This window comes from Cryptomeria japonica, chromosome 7 (genome assembly GCF_030272615.1).
Source record: "Cryptomeria japonica chromosome 7, Sugi_1.0, whole genome shotgun sequence".
Classification (NCBI taxonomy): Eukaryota; Viridiplantae; Streptophyta; class Pinopsida; order Cupressales; family Cupressaceae; genus Cryptomeria; species Cryptomeria japonica.
In genome coordinates, this window is record NC_081411.1 from 29,155,558 (window position 1) to 29,175,559 (window position 20,002).

Sequence of the window (20,002 nt, forward strand, 5' to 3'; positions counted from 1 at the left end):
ATCGTTGCTGTCAATCTCCCAACCCTTCAAGTCTGAGTCCTCACTATCATCAATCTCTTCTACAACAAAGGGAGAGGGCTTGGTAGGGTTTTCAGAAGCCCTAGCCTTCAAATGCTCATAAATAAGAGAGATTAAACCTTGGTGCAAACCCGGATTAACATGGGGAATCTCCTTAAAATCAACAATACTAGCACTCAACGAAGACAACAGATAAATCGAAAAAAACATTTTCTCACTGTGACAAAAATGATTAAGGAACACAAAATGATCCCTGTAGATTTTGGTGAACCTACCATCGAAAGTAAAAAACTCCATAATCGCCTTTAGGATCCCCCTCCAAAAGACCTTAATCTACTTTGGCTCAAAGTGGGTCTTGTTTGCTTTCACCAGACACTCACACTCCTCTTTCTTAGGGAATCTCTTCACATCAGCATCAAATATTTTTCTCTCTCTGTAAACTTTAATCCCCTCCATGGACATACCCATCACTTCAGCTATGAGTTCCTTGTTAATCTTTGTCACCCTACCAAACAGATTCACCTTACCATCCTTCCATCCCTTCACAAATTGCCTCGTAACACTCTGATTGTGCTTATGCAGTTTCTCCAGGAATCGTGCCACTCCCCCCTATTGCAATTTGTGCCAAATGGTAGGGATCTTCTTCTAGTTAGCAAATTAGTTGGCTCCACCCTACATCTTTGACCCCCGTTAGTCTTAGAAGTTGACACATAAACACCACTCTTTAGTAAAACAGAGCCGGCTACAGAAAAACCAACACCGACTTCCAAAACAAGTATACCCATAAAGAGTGCGAGGTCTGACAGTCATAATTATAGGTGACGGCATTTAGGCCAACCACAAGCCAAAAAATGATGACAAAATTAATAACTTCCATCATCAAAATTAGTAGGGATCTCCTCAAATCTGCCATGTGTTCGATCGTGCATGAGAAAGGACCGAACCTCAATCTCCAAGGTGTCTTCCTTAAACCAAGTCTTCCTTGTGTTAAGCCTAACCCCCACGTTAGCAAAATAATTCGCTAGACAATTAACCTCTCTATAGTTATGGGAAATGTAGGACTCTTCAAAGGTTTTGATTATATTCATAGAGGATTTAATAATATTCTCAATAGTCATGAAGGCATACTTTTTCCCCTTAGGCATTGAATAATATTATTCGAATCACCCTCAATCCACACCTTCCTGCATCATGATTGTTTAGCAATTTGCAAAGTTTGGAAGGTGCCCATGGCTTCAACAAGGTGGTTAGTCTGGGTACTCATGGGGAGTGCCACCATTGCAATACACCTACCATGCTCATCCCTTATCACTCCCCCACACACAACCAACCTAGGATTACCCTTAGTCGCCCCATCAAAATTAATTTTAACCTATCCTGAAGGAGGAAAGCTCCACACACAACTATTTCTAGTCTTCTTCATTTATCTTTATTTTTTGGGCATAACAATTCTCCACTCCTTAGAAACAACACTCTCATAATAATTATTCAGGACTAAAGAGAACGAGGAACTAGCACTAAACACCACGTTAATATTCTCAGAGATGGCCCTACAAATTTTTTCAGCCACCACATCATGGGGATGAGAGGAATCTTTGAATATACGGCTATTCCTCTCCTTCCAAATCCCCCAAGAGACATGAGGGAAAATAAAGGACCACAACAACTTAAAGGAAGGATTAGAAGAGGGACACCTCCACTACTTAAAATAATCCAAAATCTGCTGAGGGAAGATCCAACAGAGGTTCCACTTCTGAAGGAATCGACTCCAAATATCAAAAGAAAAAGAACAATGAAGAACCATATGGGAAATTGATTCCTCCTCCTGCAAGCAAAGAAAAAATCTATTGGGGAACGAAAACCCCCTTTTACAGATATCAATAGTGATAATTTTATTTTGAAGCATAAGCAAGAAAAAGATGTTAACTTTAGGAATAAGGTTTTTCACCCACTCATTCGCCTAGCAGGGGGGAGAGGATGCAGGAGAGAACAAAGAAACCACAAATTCCACCAAAAAGCGACCAGAAGATGTTCCTTTCCAATCAAAGAATCCTGTGAGTTCAAACAAGGGAAGCAAGAGAGAAGAGACAACTAGATAGGAAGAAGAAAAGGAAAGACATCAGTAAAATTAACCTGCCTAGAGTCCTTCCAGTAGTCTGCCAAAAAACACCAAAAGTAGCTTTGCAATCCTCCATAAAAGGCAAAAAATTAGGAATGTCACATAGAGGACCAAGAGAGAGCCACAAATCTTCCCAGAATCTAACAGTCTTACCATCTCCTAGCTTCCAATCGCTTCCCATCATAGCAATCTCCCTAACCTTGAGAACATTATTCCAAAGGAAAGAACCCAATGGGAGAGATTCAACATTAAAAAAATCATTTGGAGAGGGGAAACATAACAAATACTTACTGCACCAGATCAAGTTCCATTCGCGATTATATTAAATAATCCTCCAAATCTATTTGGCCAAGAGATCTTAATTAAAGAATCGAATACCCAAATCGCCTCCCACTTTAGGTTTATAGACACTCTCCCATGCAAGCAAAGGCATACACTTTTTCTCCTCCACCCCAGACTAGAGGAACCACTTTTGAATTCTTTCAATAACTTCAACAAATTTAGATGGAATTTTGAAGACTTAAGCATAGACAGGGAGATTTTGAAGAGTGGACTTCAGAAGTTGTAATTTCCCCATCTGACTCAACAAAGCACCTTTCCAACCTGCCAACTTTTTATTGAATCTATCAATCAAAGACAACCAAGAGGTATCAATCGATTTCAAACAAATGGTAAGGCCAAGATAAGTAGAAGGAAAAGAACTAGTATCACAACCAAGAATATCCGTAATCCTTCTCTGTTTGACCTCAAGAGTGTTGAAAAAGAAAAGGGAGCTTTTATTCCAATTAATCAACTGACCAGAAGCCTTACTATAAAGATTAAGAGCATTCTTCAAAGTTATTTCCTCCCTAATAGTAGAACTCCCCAAAAGAATAGTATCACCAACAAACTGCTGGTGTGAGCACACAAGATTAGACGAGGAAGGCCTCAAACCCTGAAAAGAACCTTCTGAAACTAGTTTCAACAAATATCTTCCAAGAGCTTCCGCCATAATGGTAAAGAGTATTGGAGAAATCAGATCTGTCTTAAACCTTTGGAAGACTTGAAGAAGCGAGAAGGGGAGCCATTAATAAGGGCAACAAAGGAGGGCGTAGAGATCAACTACCAAATAAGATTAATAACTCTATCACAAAACCCAAAGGCTCGAAGGATTCTGGAGAGAAAAGACTAATCAACATTGTCATAAGCTTTAGAAAGATCTAGCTTCATAAGAAATCTCTTTATGAGACACCTCCAAGGAATGGATGTTCTCATGAACCATAATGATAGAGTCAAGAATCTGCCTACCAGGGACAAAGCCATTTTGTTGAGGAGAAATGATATAGACAGAAGTCTTAGAGTGAGAACCTTAGAAATAATCTTGTAAAAAGAGTTACAGAGGCTAATGGGGTGGAAACAGTCCATAGTCTCAGCCCCACAAAACTTAGGAATTAGCATGACAAAAGTAGAATTAAGTTCTTTGAGAAACATTCTGGCCCCAAAAAACTCTCACCCCATCAGAGACATGCTTCTTCATAATGTGCCAAAATGTTTGAAAGAAAAACATCGGAAAGTCGTCTAGCCCCGGGGCTTTATTACTTCAAAGGAAAACATTGCAACTTTAATTTCATCCTTAGAAGGAATAGTAGTCAAGAGCTTGTTTTTCTCCTCATTCAAGATAGAGGGGATGGCATCTAATAGAGAATTTTGAGCTTCAACATCTAGATTAGCCTCAACTGAAAGAAGGGAAGCAAAAAATCTAGATGCTTCCCCACAAATTTTATCCTCTTTTAACAACGTTCTATTACCCACCACCAACTTAGAGATCCTATTAGCAACTTTATGTTTAAGGGTAGTTAAATGGAAAAATCTTTTATTCTTGTCCCCGACAGACAACCATAAAGCTTGGGACCTTTGCTTCCAAAAGACCTCTTCCCTAGCAATGATTTCATGGCATTTCTTCAAAATATCATTCTCCCTTTCCAAATAACCAGAAGAATAACCCACATCTTGAATCTTGTCCTGAATGTCTTTAAGCTCACACTAAATAGCATATTTAGAAGTGAAAATGTTGCCAAACACCTCTTTATTCCATTTTCTAATATTATCTTCACAAATCTGATTATTTTTGGCAACTCTGAACATAGAAAACCCATCCACTATTATTTTTCACCATTACTTAATATTGTCTTCCATCAAGGGGTGGGACATCCACATCTTTTCAAATCTGAAGGGAAATTTTCTTTTACCATCAGTAGCCTCCACGACAAAAGAAATAGGGAAATGATCAGAACCAACCCTGGGGAGGGCTGTGAGGGAAAAAACATACTTTACTAGCCAATTGTTAGAGATAAGGGTACGATCCAGATGCACTTGGATCAAATCATCACCCGCTCTCCTATTGGTCCAGGTAAACAAGGAGCCTTGAAGATCAATATCATGTAAAGAATGAGCATCAATAAAAGCCTTCAAGTCCAATCAACTATCTATTTGGATTTGAGAGCCTCCAAATTTTTCAGAATTATGAAGGGGAGTATTAAAATCTCCCATGATAATCCAGTTGTCATTACAGTGCTTGGAGCGATGAGCCTCCAATTTCTTCTAGAACTTATTCCTAGCCGCTTTAGACTTGGGAGAATAGGTATTAGAAAGAAACCAAGAAAAATCATCTCTAATATGATGAAATCTGACAAAGACAAAATTGGAATCCACATCCAAAATTTTACCCTTAATATAATTAAGATTCCCAAAAATAGCAGTCCCAGCCAAAGCACCTTCAGAACTACTAGCAACCACCCCACAATGCTTGAAAAACTTCAAATTTTTTACCTTTTCCTTAACCATTTTAGTTTCTTGAATAAGAACAATTTTCGACTTATGATCCCTAACCATATTACGAATAATATCTTGTTTATGGGGCACATTGAGTTCCCTTATGTTTTAGGACATGAATTTCATTTTTTTCCAGGAGAGAATACCTCATAGATGGTCCACTGACTACCATCCTCTATATTACGCCGACATTCTTGATCTCTAATCGATTTAGTAGATTTCCTACCAGGAGTGGTATTTAGGGTTCCAATATCAACTTTACACTTTTGTCTAGTAGAGACACCAACTTTTGAAGCCCTAACATTCTGTCCAGATTTCTTAGACTTCTTTTTCTCCACTCGAGTAAACGGGAATTCACCCCCCAAAACCGCTAGAGTAGGCACATTATTTTCTTTCCCCAATTTTAGGGGACCAATCCCACCAACATACTCCTTTCGATTAATCTCCAAAGAGGTTTGAGAAAGAGGGGACCTATCCACCTCGGGGTAGGTGGTTTTCACACACTCCACAGATTGAGAGCTCAAACAACTCATGGACACATTCAGACCCTCCCTTTCCATACGCTTAGGACTGGTCAAAGCAACACCGCCAGCATTGTTTCCTACATCTATCTCTCCATCCTCAAGCTGTTGGTCAGAGGGATTGGGCTTTAGACCATCTTCAGCAATACATTTCTCCAATTTATCAGTACCATCATCACTTTTACCTTCTTCCATTTCTCTATCCTCCTCCTGCTGGGCTAGAGACTTCGACTTCAGAACATCATTAGCACCACCTTTCCCTAGCTGAACCAAAACCATAGCATCAGATCCATTCAGACCCCCTTGACTAGCACTATCCTTAAACATTTCAATCATACCAGCATCTCTCTGAACCTCCTTAGATATTTTTCTCTCCATATCTATTGTTGAGGGCCACTCGTGGGGACTATATTCTTGTTAACAGGGGCATCATTCTTCTTGGTCTACAAAAGACATTTCTTAGCCCAATGCCCAGATTTTTTACAATGGAAGCAGACAAACGACAGTCTGAAATTCTTCTGCTTGAGTCCATTTTTCCAACTTAGAAATGATATCCACCAAGAACTGGAGATCAATATTCTAACTAACACAAACATAGATCCTAGTATAAACCATTCTTTTCCTGGCCATTGTCATTGGGTCAATTGATAAGATTTCCTCAAAGGAGCTGGCCAAACCATTAAACACAACCTCATGCCAGAATTCCAAGGCAAAGCCAGACAATCTAACCCAAACAGGGGTAAAAGAAAAGATACCATCATTCAGATATAGATTGGGAGACCAACGCTTCAAAGCCAAAGATGTCTTCCTAATAACCCAAGGGCCTCCACAAAGAACATCAGACAAGTCTTCTTCATAAGAAAAGGCAAAGGAGAAAAAGCCTTTTTCCATAGCTGTTATTTCAATCTGACCTTTCAGGCAACATCTCTTCTTAGAAAAACCTCTAACTACATCAATGTTAGGCCTAAGGTCCATGAACTTACCAACTAACAATAAGGCCATAATAGAGATGTTATGATCTATCACCTAATCAGGGACAACAATCGTAAAATACCCAAAAGATAGTTTCGAAATATTATTAACAACAGGGAACACTGACTTACCACCAGGTTTAATACTAAAGAGGAAGGACCAAGGTTTGTCAGCAACCCGATCCCCCTTATCACGAGAACCCTTGCCAGGATCATCTAGAATCCCCCAATTTTGTGGGTCCCCATCTTCATAAATCGTACCTTCATCCTAACTGTTTCCTGCCTTTTCACTGCCTTGTCCCACCTGCTGTCCTTCAGGACCAATACCTGCAACATTCCCCTACAGATTTGTCGAGATCGAAGGAGCGGGTTGCCCGCCCAAGTTCCTGCTCAAGCTCCCCATTCAAATTTTTCATTATTGATCATTATATGAAAATTTTATCTGGAAGATTTAGTGAAGATTTAATGTTTTGGTAAGCGACTCCATGAAAATTAGGGTAACCAGTTGCAACATTTATTACAATACAGAATTAGGTTTTCAAAGGTTAAAAAGGTAGTTGAAAGCTTTATTCTTCATAATGCGATCAAGAGAAAAGTAAAGAATAGAAGAGCAAAGTAATTTGGTGATCTAAACAACGATTACAACAATCCTAAAGTGAATTCATGTGCTCGGTTGCGAATTGGGGTGGGTATTTATCTATTTCAAGCTATCAATTTCTAAAAACCCTATGTTCTGAAAGGCTTCAATTTCTAGAATTGCTACCCCGTTGGTTGTGGAAATAAAGGATATGGTTCAACCCATTTTCAAGAAACATCCTTTCAAATCGGTTAAGGATGATCCCAAAGGAGCGTTCTTCATAATGAGGACATAAGGACATATATCCACTGTGATCTTGAAGAATTTGGTAGCACTGACATGTTGACCCTATACAATAGGCATCTGATGGACAACTTGGGGAATCTCAAGCCAGAATATCAGCACTTGCAAGCCAAGGGTTTCTCTCAATTCGTACACTTTCACAATGAATTTATGTGGTTGGATAATCCTTACAAGATCACTAAGCAAGCAATCCAGGTCGTTCCTTATCTGAGCGCATCCAGTGAAGTTCCTAGCTTAATAAAAATATCAAACAACACTATGATTGCCGACACTAGTTCTCAATTTGACAACAGAGCAATGCCAATCAATGGCATTCTGGAACATGACATCAAGTTTGCATTAATGGTGGTTGGATATAAAGTATACCAATCAAGCAAAAAAAACTGTCTCTGGTACAACAATATACCCTGCCTATCAGATGTTGAAGGAAAATAAGAGTTATGATTTATGTATGGTTCTATTAAATGAGTAGTTGTGCAATTTGAAGAAAATTAAACAAGATAAGAAGCACACCTTTAAGCTTGGCACCCTTATTATCTGTTTGGCTCTATATTTCATGAATGAAATCACCGGTGTTCAAGGAAAGACCCAATGGGCCTATGACAAGCCAGTTGCCATGCAAATCAAGGAAGGGATTATGGGGATTGGTGATGGAACAATGAGGATATCTAGTCTATGGGGTTATTTCAAAACTTTTCAAGCCACAATGAGGAGTAGAGAAAGAATCCTAAAAGAGATAGTGGAGAAGTATGAGAAAACAATTTGCTTCATGGTTGACAAAGACCAATACCTAATGGAAGTCGTTGAACCAAGGATTGTGTGGATTCTTCCAATGGGTTATGAAGTTGATGTTGCTATCTTAGATGCCTATGCTCAACATATGTTGAGTCATCCGGTTGATGAGAAAGAAGGAAATTTTGGCACATTTAAAGAGAAAGACCTAGAGTTTCACAAGTAGTTCACTGCACCTGCAAGGAAGTGAAAAGTTTCTAAGATGGCTGAGGAAGTAGTTGTATAAATGAGATTCACCCAAGAGGAAATGAAGAATGAAAGGGAAAAGCATGTTCATATGCAAGCTAAGGAGGAATCTAAGAAGCCTAAGGCCTAACCGGTTCTCTCCAAAGCTAAACCAAAGGAAACCAGGTCTGCCCCTGGTTTGATAGTATCATCAACATGACAAAGCTCATTTAGAAAGGGAGTTTTTAAGCAAAAGGAGAAGCCCAAGCAAACTTATATTGTTGTATCTCCAGTGGCATCTGAGACTGAGTCAGATGAACAAGTAGACAAGGCGAAGAAGAAAGGTGAATTTGTGAGGGTGGTGTGGAAACCACAACTCAATGGAGCCCAACAAAGCAAGAAAGATAAATCTAAACCTACCCTTACTAGAAGACCCAAGAGGGGAAGGAATCGCAAGGTAAATACACATTTGTTCCTCCAATAACAACATATCAACTGATTGATGAGATAATTGTTGATGGAAATTTGAAGAATATTGAAGCATATAATGAAAATATGGATAAGGAAGATCAACAAAAAGTTGAAGAAGTTGTTATTTTATACTTGCATAACTTTAGTAAATATTTGATTGAGTTGGAGCAGAGCATCCCTAAGGATCTATATAACATTATTGATGCGAGGAGGCTAACACCTAGTAAAATAGATAAATAAATGAAAGAAAGAGAATTAATAAATGTCTGCACCTGTGTATCCTAAGATGAAGCCAAAAGACACATTGAGGAAGCTAATAAGAAATAATTTAGAAGCAGAAACATGGTGAACAGGTTCATGATTGGCAGGGTGGAAGAAGTGAGGAAGGAAACTGAGGAAATTTGGAGAAGAATAATAAAGAACAATCCTTTGTATAGTGATGCAGTTAAAAATTTCTCAGTCGGAAGTAAAGGAAGGTGTCTCTAGTGATTAGAAGGATGAAACTCAGACTAAGGGACATCCGAAAGATTAAGGAAACACAACCACTAATGCTGAGACTAATCTAAATCCTCTAGTGGTAGATAGTTTTGGAGAAGTCCCTGAGATTCAAAAGGATGACATTGCACCTAGTGGCTATTAGACAATTCAGATAACCAGAAAACAACTGAGAGAGGGGGGTGAACCAGTTGTCACAAATTATAGGAAGCATTAGATATTTAAACTTTAATACCGAAACCCAAAACAATAATACCAAAATAGCAGTTAATCTAATTAAGCATAAACAATAATCACAGAATAAAAGCCATCCACAGAACACCAAGATTTGTATGTGGAAAATCTTGTAAAGGGAAAAACCACGGTGGGAAGCCTACCCACAGTCAGATAATACTTCTATAGTAAGTATGTGAATTAAAATGAAGGAGCCTACACTTGCAGGAAGGACAACAACCTAGAGCACACTGCTCATCAAAAAAGGAGCCGCACTGACTATATGTAAATCTAGACTACAATTCGGAGAAGTGTTGAACTACAAAAGATAGCATCTCCTATGATTGAGTACAATTCTAGTTAAGCTCAATACCAAAGGACTAAATCCTCTTACACAAACCCAATTCGATCTTCAATGATCGACCAAATCCTCTGCTTGAATGATATTACATTATTCACACATTACATGCCTTGACTATGACCTCTTACAGTAACCATGGTGATCTACAATGAGATCTTACATCATATTTATACAAACCCTCGACCATAAACAATCAGGTCGACCACCAGACAATAAACCAATTGCATAATTACAAACCATGTCGGCCTTAGACCAAACAAATAATATCCAACATAAAAGACATCCTAGAAATACAACAATAGGTCCTATCCATACATTACATTAATGTTGGTCCATAACCTAGATCAACCTAGACCAAGTATAGGTCCACACACTTCAATAATGATCTCCAAATGCCAAGTCTCAAACATGATCACCAACACCATCCTGAAACTCCATTAGAAGTTTCACCAACACCAATTATGCAATGCATCAAAGATCTCCACCAAAAATATCTACTGGTGAAACCCTCGCCAGAACCAGAAACCAATCTTCATAGCAAGAAGGATAGCATCCAATCACCAGACCAAAACCAACTGACCAAATATGAGTGTGAGCATTATGAACAAGCTAATTCCATCACTAGATTATGTCGGAGTCTACTGGATCATGCCAGATCCAAGTTAACCAAAAACTACTCAACCTACCGGGACCAGAAGGGTGTTGGTAAAGAATCTAAACAACTAATGTTGACATCAATGATAAAACATCAATGCAACACAATCAATTCCACCAAATGGCCAACAATCTCCCCATTTGGCATTGATGGCAACACTAAATGTGAAAAACATTTAAGTACCAAGAAATGCCAAACAAGTCTCCCCCTTTGGAAGACAACCAACAATCTCTTGTATATAGCTCTGAATATCAATATCTCTCCCTCTTTGAATAATATCTCTGTAAAAGCTCTAAATTTCTTTTTCACATCACTATCTCTCTCCCTTTGATATCAATGCCAGAAATCTGACAGAAATATCAAAGAAAAAACATAAGCCTTTGAATCTCAAAGTTGACTACTCCCCTTGAGCAATAGCATCCCACATTAGTGTTAGAATGAATAGTATCTTTGATAATGCATGTCGGACTGATGCCAAACCACATCAATCAGGTCTCTACCAGAGGGGAAAAAACCCCCAATCTATCTCTCAGGTACTCAAATGATTCCTTGGATAAAGGTTTTGTGAAAATATCTGCAATCTATTCTTTAGTGTTCACATAAATCAATTTAACTTCATTTGCTTCCACCTTCTCCTTCAAAAAGTTATACTTGATAGATATGTGCTTTGTCTTAGAATGAAATACCAGATTATTTGAAATGTCAATAGCAGTAGAGTTATCACAATGAATAACTACCAGCGGATCGCAATCCACCTTTATATCCTTCAACATTTCCTTCATCCATAAAACTTGTGTACAATTAGTAGCAGCAACAACATACTCAGCTTGAGCAGTAGATAAAGAAGTACATGACTATTTCTTGTTGATCCATGAAACCAACTTCTTTCCAAGAAAGAAACCTCCACCGGAAGTGCTTTTTCAATCATCAACATCTCCAACCCAATCAGCAGTTGTATATGCACATAAAGTAATCATCCTTAGGGTACCATAAGCCATATTTAGATGTACCTTGCAAGTATCTAAAAATCCTTTTCATGATCCATCTCATGATTTTCTCTAGGATCACTCTAAAATCTTGAAACAATACAAACAACATTCATAATGTCAGGCCTAGTTTGAGTCAAATAAAGTAGACCTCCAATCATAGATTTGTGTCTTGTAGGATTTATCGATGTAGAAACATCTTTCCTTGTCAATTTCTCACTTGTAACCATAGGTGTACTTACCGGTTTTGAATATCACATACCAAATTTCTTCAGCAATTCCTTAGCATATTTAGCTTGATAGATAAAAATACCTTTGTCAGTTTGAGTAATCTACAAACCTAAGAAAAATTTCATCTCACCAATCATAGACATCTCAAATTCTTTCTCCATATTCTTATCAAATTCTATGCATAATTTATCTTCACCTCCAAAAATAATGTCATCAACAAATACTTCAACAATCAATATATCATCGTCAATGATTTTATAATATAAATTATTGTCAGCACCGCCCTTAGTAAAATCAAGCCTCAAAAGATATTTATCCAACCTTGCATACCAAGCTCTAGGTGCTTGTTTCAATCTATATAAAGCTTTCCTTAACCTGCAAACCATATCAGTATCATCTGATAGTGAAAAACCATTAGGTTGCCCAATATAAAATTCTTCATCAAGATCCCCATTCAAAAATGCACATTTAACATCCATCTGATAAACCTTGTAATTTTTATAAGCAACATAGGCAAGAAATAATCTTACAACTTCAATCCTAGCTACTAGTGCAAAAGTTTCTCCATAATCAATTCCTTCCTTCTGAGAATATCCTTTACAAACCAATCTATCCTTATTCCTTATAACTTGACCATCCTCATTCAATTTATTCCTAAAAACCCATTTAGTTCCAATAACATTTTTATTTTTAGGCCGAGGAACCAAAATCCATGTGTTATTTTTCTCAATCTTATCTAATTCTTCTTCCATAGCTTTTAACCAAAATTCATCTATACATGCCTCAATTAATGATACTGGTTCAACTTGTGAGATTAAACATACCTCACTAGTTGTTAGTCTTCTTCTTGTCATCACTCCATTGTTTTTATCCCCAATGATTTGATCTTTAGAATGATTCAATCTCACATACCTAGGAGTATTCTAACTCTCTATTTCTCTTCCCTGTTCTTCAGTTACTATAGAATATTCTAATGTTGTCAGAGTAATTGGTTCAACTCTCTATTCTGGTAAAGGTGCTACCGGTTCAGATATAATCATTTCCACTGTCGGTTCCTTCTCATAAATTTTGATTTGACTTTTGCTTAGCTCATCTACTTTAACATTAGCACTCCACAATTCTCTGCAATCTCTTGTTATAACATCTATATGCTTTGCTTTCATTAGGATAACCAAGAAATATGCCTTTATCACTTCTAGGATCAAATTTCTCAATAGTATCATCTCTCCTGATATAACATTTACTACCAAAATTTTTGAAATATTTAACTGTAGGTGTATTGCCAAACCATAATCATAAGGTGTCTTACCGGTTTCTCCTTTGATATGTACTTTGTTGAATGTGTAAACCATTGTACTAACTGCTTCTCTCCAATAGATATGAGGTAGATTAACTTCCATCATCATTGTTCTAGCAACATCCAAGATAGTTCTATTTTTCCTTTCCACAACTCCATTCTGCTAAGGTGTCCGGGGAGCAGAAAATTGTCTTCTAATACCATGCTTGTCACAAAATTTATTAAACTCATCGGATGCGAATTCTCCACCATGATCTGATATCAAACATTTAATCTTTAATCCTGTTTCAGTTTCCACTTTATCTTTAAAGATTTTAAACTTTTCAAATGCTTCATATTTTTTTCTCAAAAAAGTAACCCACATCATTCTAGAATAATCATCAATGATTAGCATGAAAAATCTATCACCATGAAAACTTTTAACTCTGGCAAGGCCACAGAAATTAGTATGAATAAGATCAATAACATCATTTGATTTATCTTGTATACTCCTAAAAGAGGTTTTGACTTGTTTACCCATTTGACATTCTTTACATAGTGGATTATAGGGCTTCATAATCTTAGGTATATCTCTAACAACCTTAGTTGAACTGATCTTCAAAATTCACATGACACCTTTTATGCCATAACCAACTCTCATCAATTTGTGTAATCAAACATGTCTTCTCATCGGAGTTCAAATGAAATATGTTACCTTTTGTCTTTGTACAAGTTGCAATCTCCAAGCCAAATCTGTTAATGATTTTGTATTTTCCATCCTTGAACTGTAATTGAAATCCCTTATCTACCAATTGTCCTACACTCAAACGATTATGCTTCAAGCCTTCATCATAATAAACATTGTCAGTATTGTTCTTACCATCCAATGATATAGTTCCTTTTCCTTTTATCATACATGCCTCGTCATCTCCAAATCTAACTAGTCCATTATCAAATTCTTGCAAAGACAGAAACTTCCCTTTATCTCCAGTCATATGATGTGAACAACCATTGTAAATTACCCATTCATCCTTGTCCTCAATTTTAGCAGCAAATTCCTTCTCCTCAGGTACATTCTCTTCTAGTGCTGAATCATCTTCCTTGAGAGCCAAGAATACCCATTCCTTCCCATTGTCGGATCCACTAGCAGAGTCTTTTGCCGGTTCATCATCTGAATTAGTAATGCCTTCCTCATCCACTATGTAGCATGATTTGTCTCTATTTTTCTTGAATCTATACTTGTTCTGATATCCAGGGTTAGGTTGAAATGATCTTTTAACTCTTTCTTCAAATCTTTAATTTCTTTAAGGACATCTAGATGCAAAATGACCAATATTATTACATGCAAAACATTTAAAATGTGTTTTTCCTTCATACTTACTTCCTACCGGTCCTTTCTGTACTCTTCTAGCAAATAGTGCTTCAAGTTGCTCAAATTCATCATCTTCTCTCTTCATATCTTCTATTTATTTTGCACATAAAGCTTTCCAGTCTTGCTTACCGGTTGTAGATGTAGATGTATGAAAAGCAGGTTCAGTCTTCATAGCTCTAGAAGGTCCAAATTCCTCAAGCTCAAAAGAATATAGTTTTCCAACCAAAGTATCTCTTTTGATAGATGTATTAGCCATTGTTCTCAACTCATTAATAGCAGTAGCCTTCATTTTGTAAGCTGATGGTAGGGCTCTCAGGACTTCAGAAATTATTTCATCTTCGCTCAGAGTTCTACCACAACATTGAATTCCCATAACAATCTTATTTACGCTTTTCATGAATGCAACAATCCTTTCATCTTCTTCCATCTTCAGGTTCTCATATCTCACTCGGTAACCATCAAGTTTAACAATCTTCACTATAGGGTCACCTTCATTAAGAGTCTGCAACTTATCCCATATAGCCTTTCCAGATGATTTGTTGTTCAGAAAGTACACAGAAGAGGGCTTCTCTTGCTCTACAATCATTCTCAAGCTCCTTGTCTAGGTTAGCTAGAGGAGGATTGCCAGATCCAGGATTATAGGGTGTGACACCATTCTGTGTGATCTCCCAAATCTCCTTGCCAAGACATCTCAGATGAGTCTCCATCCGAATCTTCCATACTGTATAATTTGTTCCTTCAAGCCTCAGTATATCCCTTCGAAAGATAGCTCCAGAAGAACTGGATGAACTTGAACTATTAGTTGCCATAAGATCTTCCTCAAGTGTTTAAGCTTTCTGTAGATAGGACCAAAGCTCTAATACCAAATGTTAGACAATTCAGATAACCGAAAGACAACTGAGGGGGGGGGGGTGAATCAGTTGTTATAGATTACCAGAAGTATTAGCAATTTAAACTTTAATACCAGAATAGCAATTAATCCAATTAAGCATAAACAATAATCACAGAATAAAAGCCATCCACACAACACCAAGATTTGTATGTGAAAAACCCAGTAAAGGGAAACACCACGGTGGGAAGCCTACTCGCAGTCAAATAATACTTCTGCAATAAGTATGTGAATTACAATGAAGGGGCTTGCACTTGCAGGAAGGCCAACAACATAGAGCACACTGCTCATCACAAAAGGAGCCTCACTGACTACATGTAAATCCAGACTACAATCCGGAGAAGTGTTGAACTGCAAAAGATAGCATCTCCTATGCCTGAGTACAATTCTAGTTAAGCTCAATACCAGACAATAAACCAATTATATAATTACAAACCATGTTGGCCTTAGACCAAACAAATAATATCCAACACAAAAGACATCCCGAAAATACAAAAATAGGTCTTATACATACGTTACATTAATGTCGGTCCATAACCTAGATCAACCCAAACCAAGTATAGGTCCACATGCTTCAACAATGATCTCCAAATGCCAAGTCTCAAACATGATCACCAACAACATCCTGAAAATCCATCAGAAGCTGCACCAACACAAATTATGGTTGCAACAATAGTACAGGGTCAGGACCGTCAGGATTTGGTCAAGTCTAAAAATGAAGATAAAAATATTATTCTGATGTCTGTTGATGTATTGGAGAAGGTGGCTCTGGGTGTGCAACTAAATCCTAATTCTAGCCCCTCCGATAAATTATTGCACCTGATTAACAATGTAAATACCAATTTTGATTCTTTAGAGAAGTCTACTACTAAGTGAGTTTTGAATAGATTCAATGTGGTAAGAATGTAGACATTCCAAAAAATGATAGAGGATGATAGAGTAAGATTGAATAACGGTCTGCAGACTATTTCAGAGGCATTGACAAAAGGCGGTAAAATATATGTCTTTTCTAACTTTGCCAAAGTTCATAGTAGATATAGACAAGCAAATAAATATTTGTCAGGACAAACTAGTTGGTATTTCACAATCTTTTGATCCTAATGTAGCTCTGACCATCAGTGTAGAAGGGCAAGTATTGGCTCTCAATGATCAGATCTGAAGCCTAAATGTGGATGAGGAATTTTTTTTGAGAAAAGTTGGTGAAATTCGGAATCTGATTGCCCCCAAATGGACACCATGTTAAGTAATAAGGTAGATTGTTTGAAGGCTATGAGACAACCTGTTTCATATGAATTAAAGGATGTAGGGATTCATGCCTGTAGTGCATTCATTACAGTTTTGGATAACTTGAAGAGTGGGTGGGACACTCACTTAGGATTTTTGAAGACCATTTTTGCTGATATCTTCAACTACATGAAAAGTCTCCGGTAGACATCCTTGTCTATAAGTTTTAGACAACACCACATCTTTGACATTGTTGTCAAAGGGGGAGAGTAAAGGTGAAAAATATATAGTAGAAGAATGCAATGTACAGAGCATGTTATAGGTTTTAGAATTCTTTGTCTAAGGGGGAGCCCTAGAAATTCTTTTGATCCGGTGTACAGGTTTCAACACTTAGCCATTTTTCATGAGTATTGCCATCAATACCAAAGGGGGAGATTGTTGGCAATTGAAATTCATCCGATGGTTGTTGATTCTTGATTAATGGTTTAGGGTTGTCATTGATAGCAAGTTCTCATGGAATTCTATCTAGTAGCTATAGATCTTTGATATCTAGGAGTGGATGTAAACTAATAAGCAGTTAACCGGTATTTCAGGTTGGGAAGATAAAGCTTTTGGTTTGGAAAATTTCTGGTGGTTGTGGTGGTGAGATTTGTGTATGGGGTGATAGATCTGACTTGTGGAAGTCATTTTGATATCATTTGGTGGATCTGCACATGTTTTTGGTGATCCGATCTAGGTTGACATATGTCTACACATTAAATTGCATATTGTGCTTGGCCGACTCGGTGAATGATCTATTTTGTGATTGCAGATATATAAGGTTGATGGAGAAGATATTTTTGGTGTATAGTATCAGAGAATTGAGATCAAGAAACCATTTTGTGTAGTTTCACATGCACATTCTTGATACGGTAGTTGACTGAGACAGAGAACAAAGTAGACCAACAAAGGTGATTCAGTCAGAGTATTTGGCACTTAACCAGAAGTCATCTAGGCATCGATAGATGTTATTTTGAATTTCTTTCATTGTAATCCATCTCTCTAGATGATCTGCAAGGTAGTGAGCCTTCCTGGGTTGTAGCCCTTATTGTAATTGAGTTGTAAGCTCTAGGTAGTGTGCCTGAATGCATGTGCATTCCCCATTTTGTAATATTGTTTTGCTACTAGCCATAGTGGAATAATATTGCGGATTCAAATACCACGGTGGTTTTCTCATTTGGGTTTCCACATAAAAATATTGGTGTTATGATTTTATGTTTGATTGTTTTGTGTTTTTGCATTTCAATTTCATGCTTATGCTTTTGGTGGTTTAAGGTTAAGTCAGAAAATTTATTAACCGGTAGATCATTGATTGACCCCCCCCTCTCTCAGTGATCCCTGATTTCAACACTTCTGATACCATTGATGAAAGAAGGAAATGTATTTAATGTCATTAGATGCATTTCCAACTCCAACTGCAAACCTGCCAACTAGACCACCCACTTTACTCAACATGACACCAAAATAGAAATTGTCCAATACCTCATTCTTGTGTGCCTATTTTTGAATTTGAACATTAAAGAAAATCTTTTTGAGCCAATGAAAGTTGTGAATCCCATTTTCCACCCCCAAAACAATAATGTTTTGAATTTGAGGAAGAATATGCTAAATTCAAATTTCTTGTCTTCACCATGGATTCTCCTAAATCAAATCTCAACTATTGGGCCTTGTTCAAGTATTTGCATTGATCTCCTAATAGTAGAATAGCCTAGAAAAAATCTGGGTATCCGGACATGATAACCTGGTCAAAATAACCTTGGACACAATAATCGTCATATTAACCCAAGGACAAAATAACCCAAGGTCATAATAACCCATGGACAGAATAACCCGCGGTCAAAATAACCCATGGACAGAATACCCTGTGGTCATTTTAGATCAAGCTAGTATACTAGAAATGACATAAGATCAATTAAATCATTATAATTTAGATCATGTAGAAGGAATTCAACCAAGTTGAGAGAACATTTTAAATGGAGGCCATGGAAACTGCAAAAGTGAAACATTATTAAAAGTCATCATGCATATGGTTCTATCTAGAAGGGATTACTGTGAATGATTTGTTGAACACAAGATGCCACTAAGAGTGGGGGGTGAATCAGTGACTTCCAAACTTTTCCCTTTTCTATCCTATGTGTGCATACTGTGTGTGTGAAAAGTGGAATACGTCTGATAGCTGCTAGCACAACACCTCAATTAAGTCATTACATGTATGGTTAGCAAATAATAATCAATAAATAAATAAACCATAACAAAGCGACTAATTGCCTTCTAAAAGATAGGAGTATAAGATTGCGCTCAGATTTTTATAAGCAATACCAGTGACTAGACTACACCAAAATGAAGGATTTAATCTATATGATAATGATAAACAAGCAAAATGGATGCAAGATGGATGTTAGATGAATGAATAATTCAAGCAATATGAGTAAACTAAAATATGGATGCAAATAATCTAAAAAGCACAATATATCAATGACTCCAGAGCAAAATCAGTATAATAATGACGTATTCTCAAAAATCTCTGGGGTTCGTTTAATGAGAGCTGAAGGCTGAATTTATAGAAATTCATAAGAGAGATGATGAAAAAACACAATTAGGATTAATTGAAAATAATTGAGAAATCAGGTTCAGTTAACCTTGAGATAGATTCCAATTGTAGTTTAATTGAAATCCATTCAAATAAGAAGTCCAAGTTGCATTAGAAAATAAGATTAATTAATTCCATGCATTTGTGATAAAAATAGATAATTCTTTGATTTATTCAAGAAAAGAATCTTTTCAATGCAATTGAACTTCTTTTTCTGAAAAGCTTTGAGTTCCAATTTTAAAGAATAATTCAATAATTTAATTAAATTGCTTTTCTGATTTCTAGTTCTCAATTTCGAAAAAGAAATAATATCTCAGGTTTGATTTCTCTCTCAATTCAATTCTTTTATTTCATTTTCAATTTAACTCTCATTTTGTAATTAATTCTTCTTTTGTAATAAATTAATTCATTTTTGCATGATTAAATGGCAAATTTATTAATTAATTAAATATGCTAAGATATTTAATAAATTAAATAAGATAATTGATCAAAAATGATATTCTTGGAATGATTCAATTAATTAAATAAATATTTAATTAATATTGAGTAATTGATTTGCCATGTGACATTTAATGATTAAAGAATTAATTATGTGCTTAAGGTTGATTTAATTGCCTTTGGTTAGGACCTTGGTGATGTTGTCGAGATTAGGGGCCCATGGTCTAGATGACCAATTTTAGGGTATTACATTTGCCCCTCTTTGAATTAATGTGCGAGCAATGCGTTGGTTCAAAGAATAGTTGATGTCTAGGAGATACCAGTTCTGAACTTGATTGATCATGAACTAGACAAAGAGCGAGGTGTTTAGCTTGATTTGAAGTGATGAAGCCGAACAGAGTTTGATTAAAGTGATACCGATCTCGAACTTGATTGAACTTAGGAACGATAGAGAGCAAAGATACCGAACTTGAACTTGATTGATC

At 36.8% G+C, this 20,002-nt stretch overlaps 1 protein-coding gene across 1 annotated transcript; it reads right to left on the reverse strand.

Moving 5' to 3' along the window:
* Window positions 1-2,657: 2,657 nt before the first annotated feature.
* On the reverse strand, window positions 2,658-3,128 carry LOC131856371 (uncharacterized). Its single transcript, XM_059208136.1, has one exon. It carries the CDS (start codon window positions 3,126-3,128, stop codon window positions 2,658-2,660), a length of 471 nt encoding a protein of 156 aa, XP_059064119.1.
* Window positions 3,129-20,002: the final 16,874 nt, after the last annotated feature.

Bases quoted from the DNA above. Each gene is read 5' to 3' on its own strand.
- LOC131856371 (XM_059208136.1), bottom strand. From the start codon at position 3,128: ATGGCGGAAGCTCTTGGAAGATATTTGTTGAAACTAGTTTCAGAAGGT.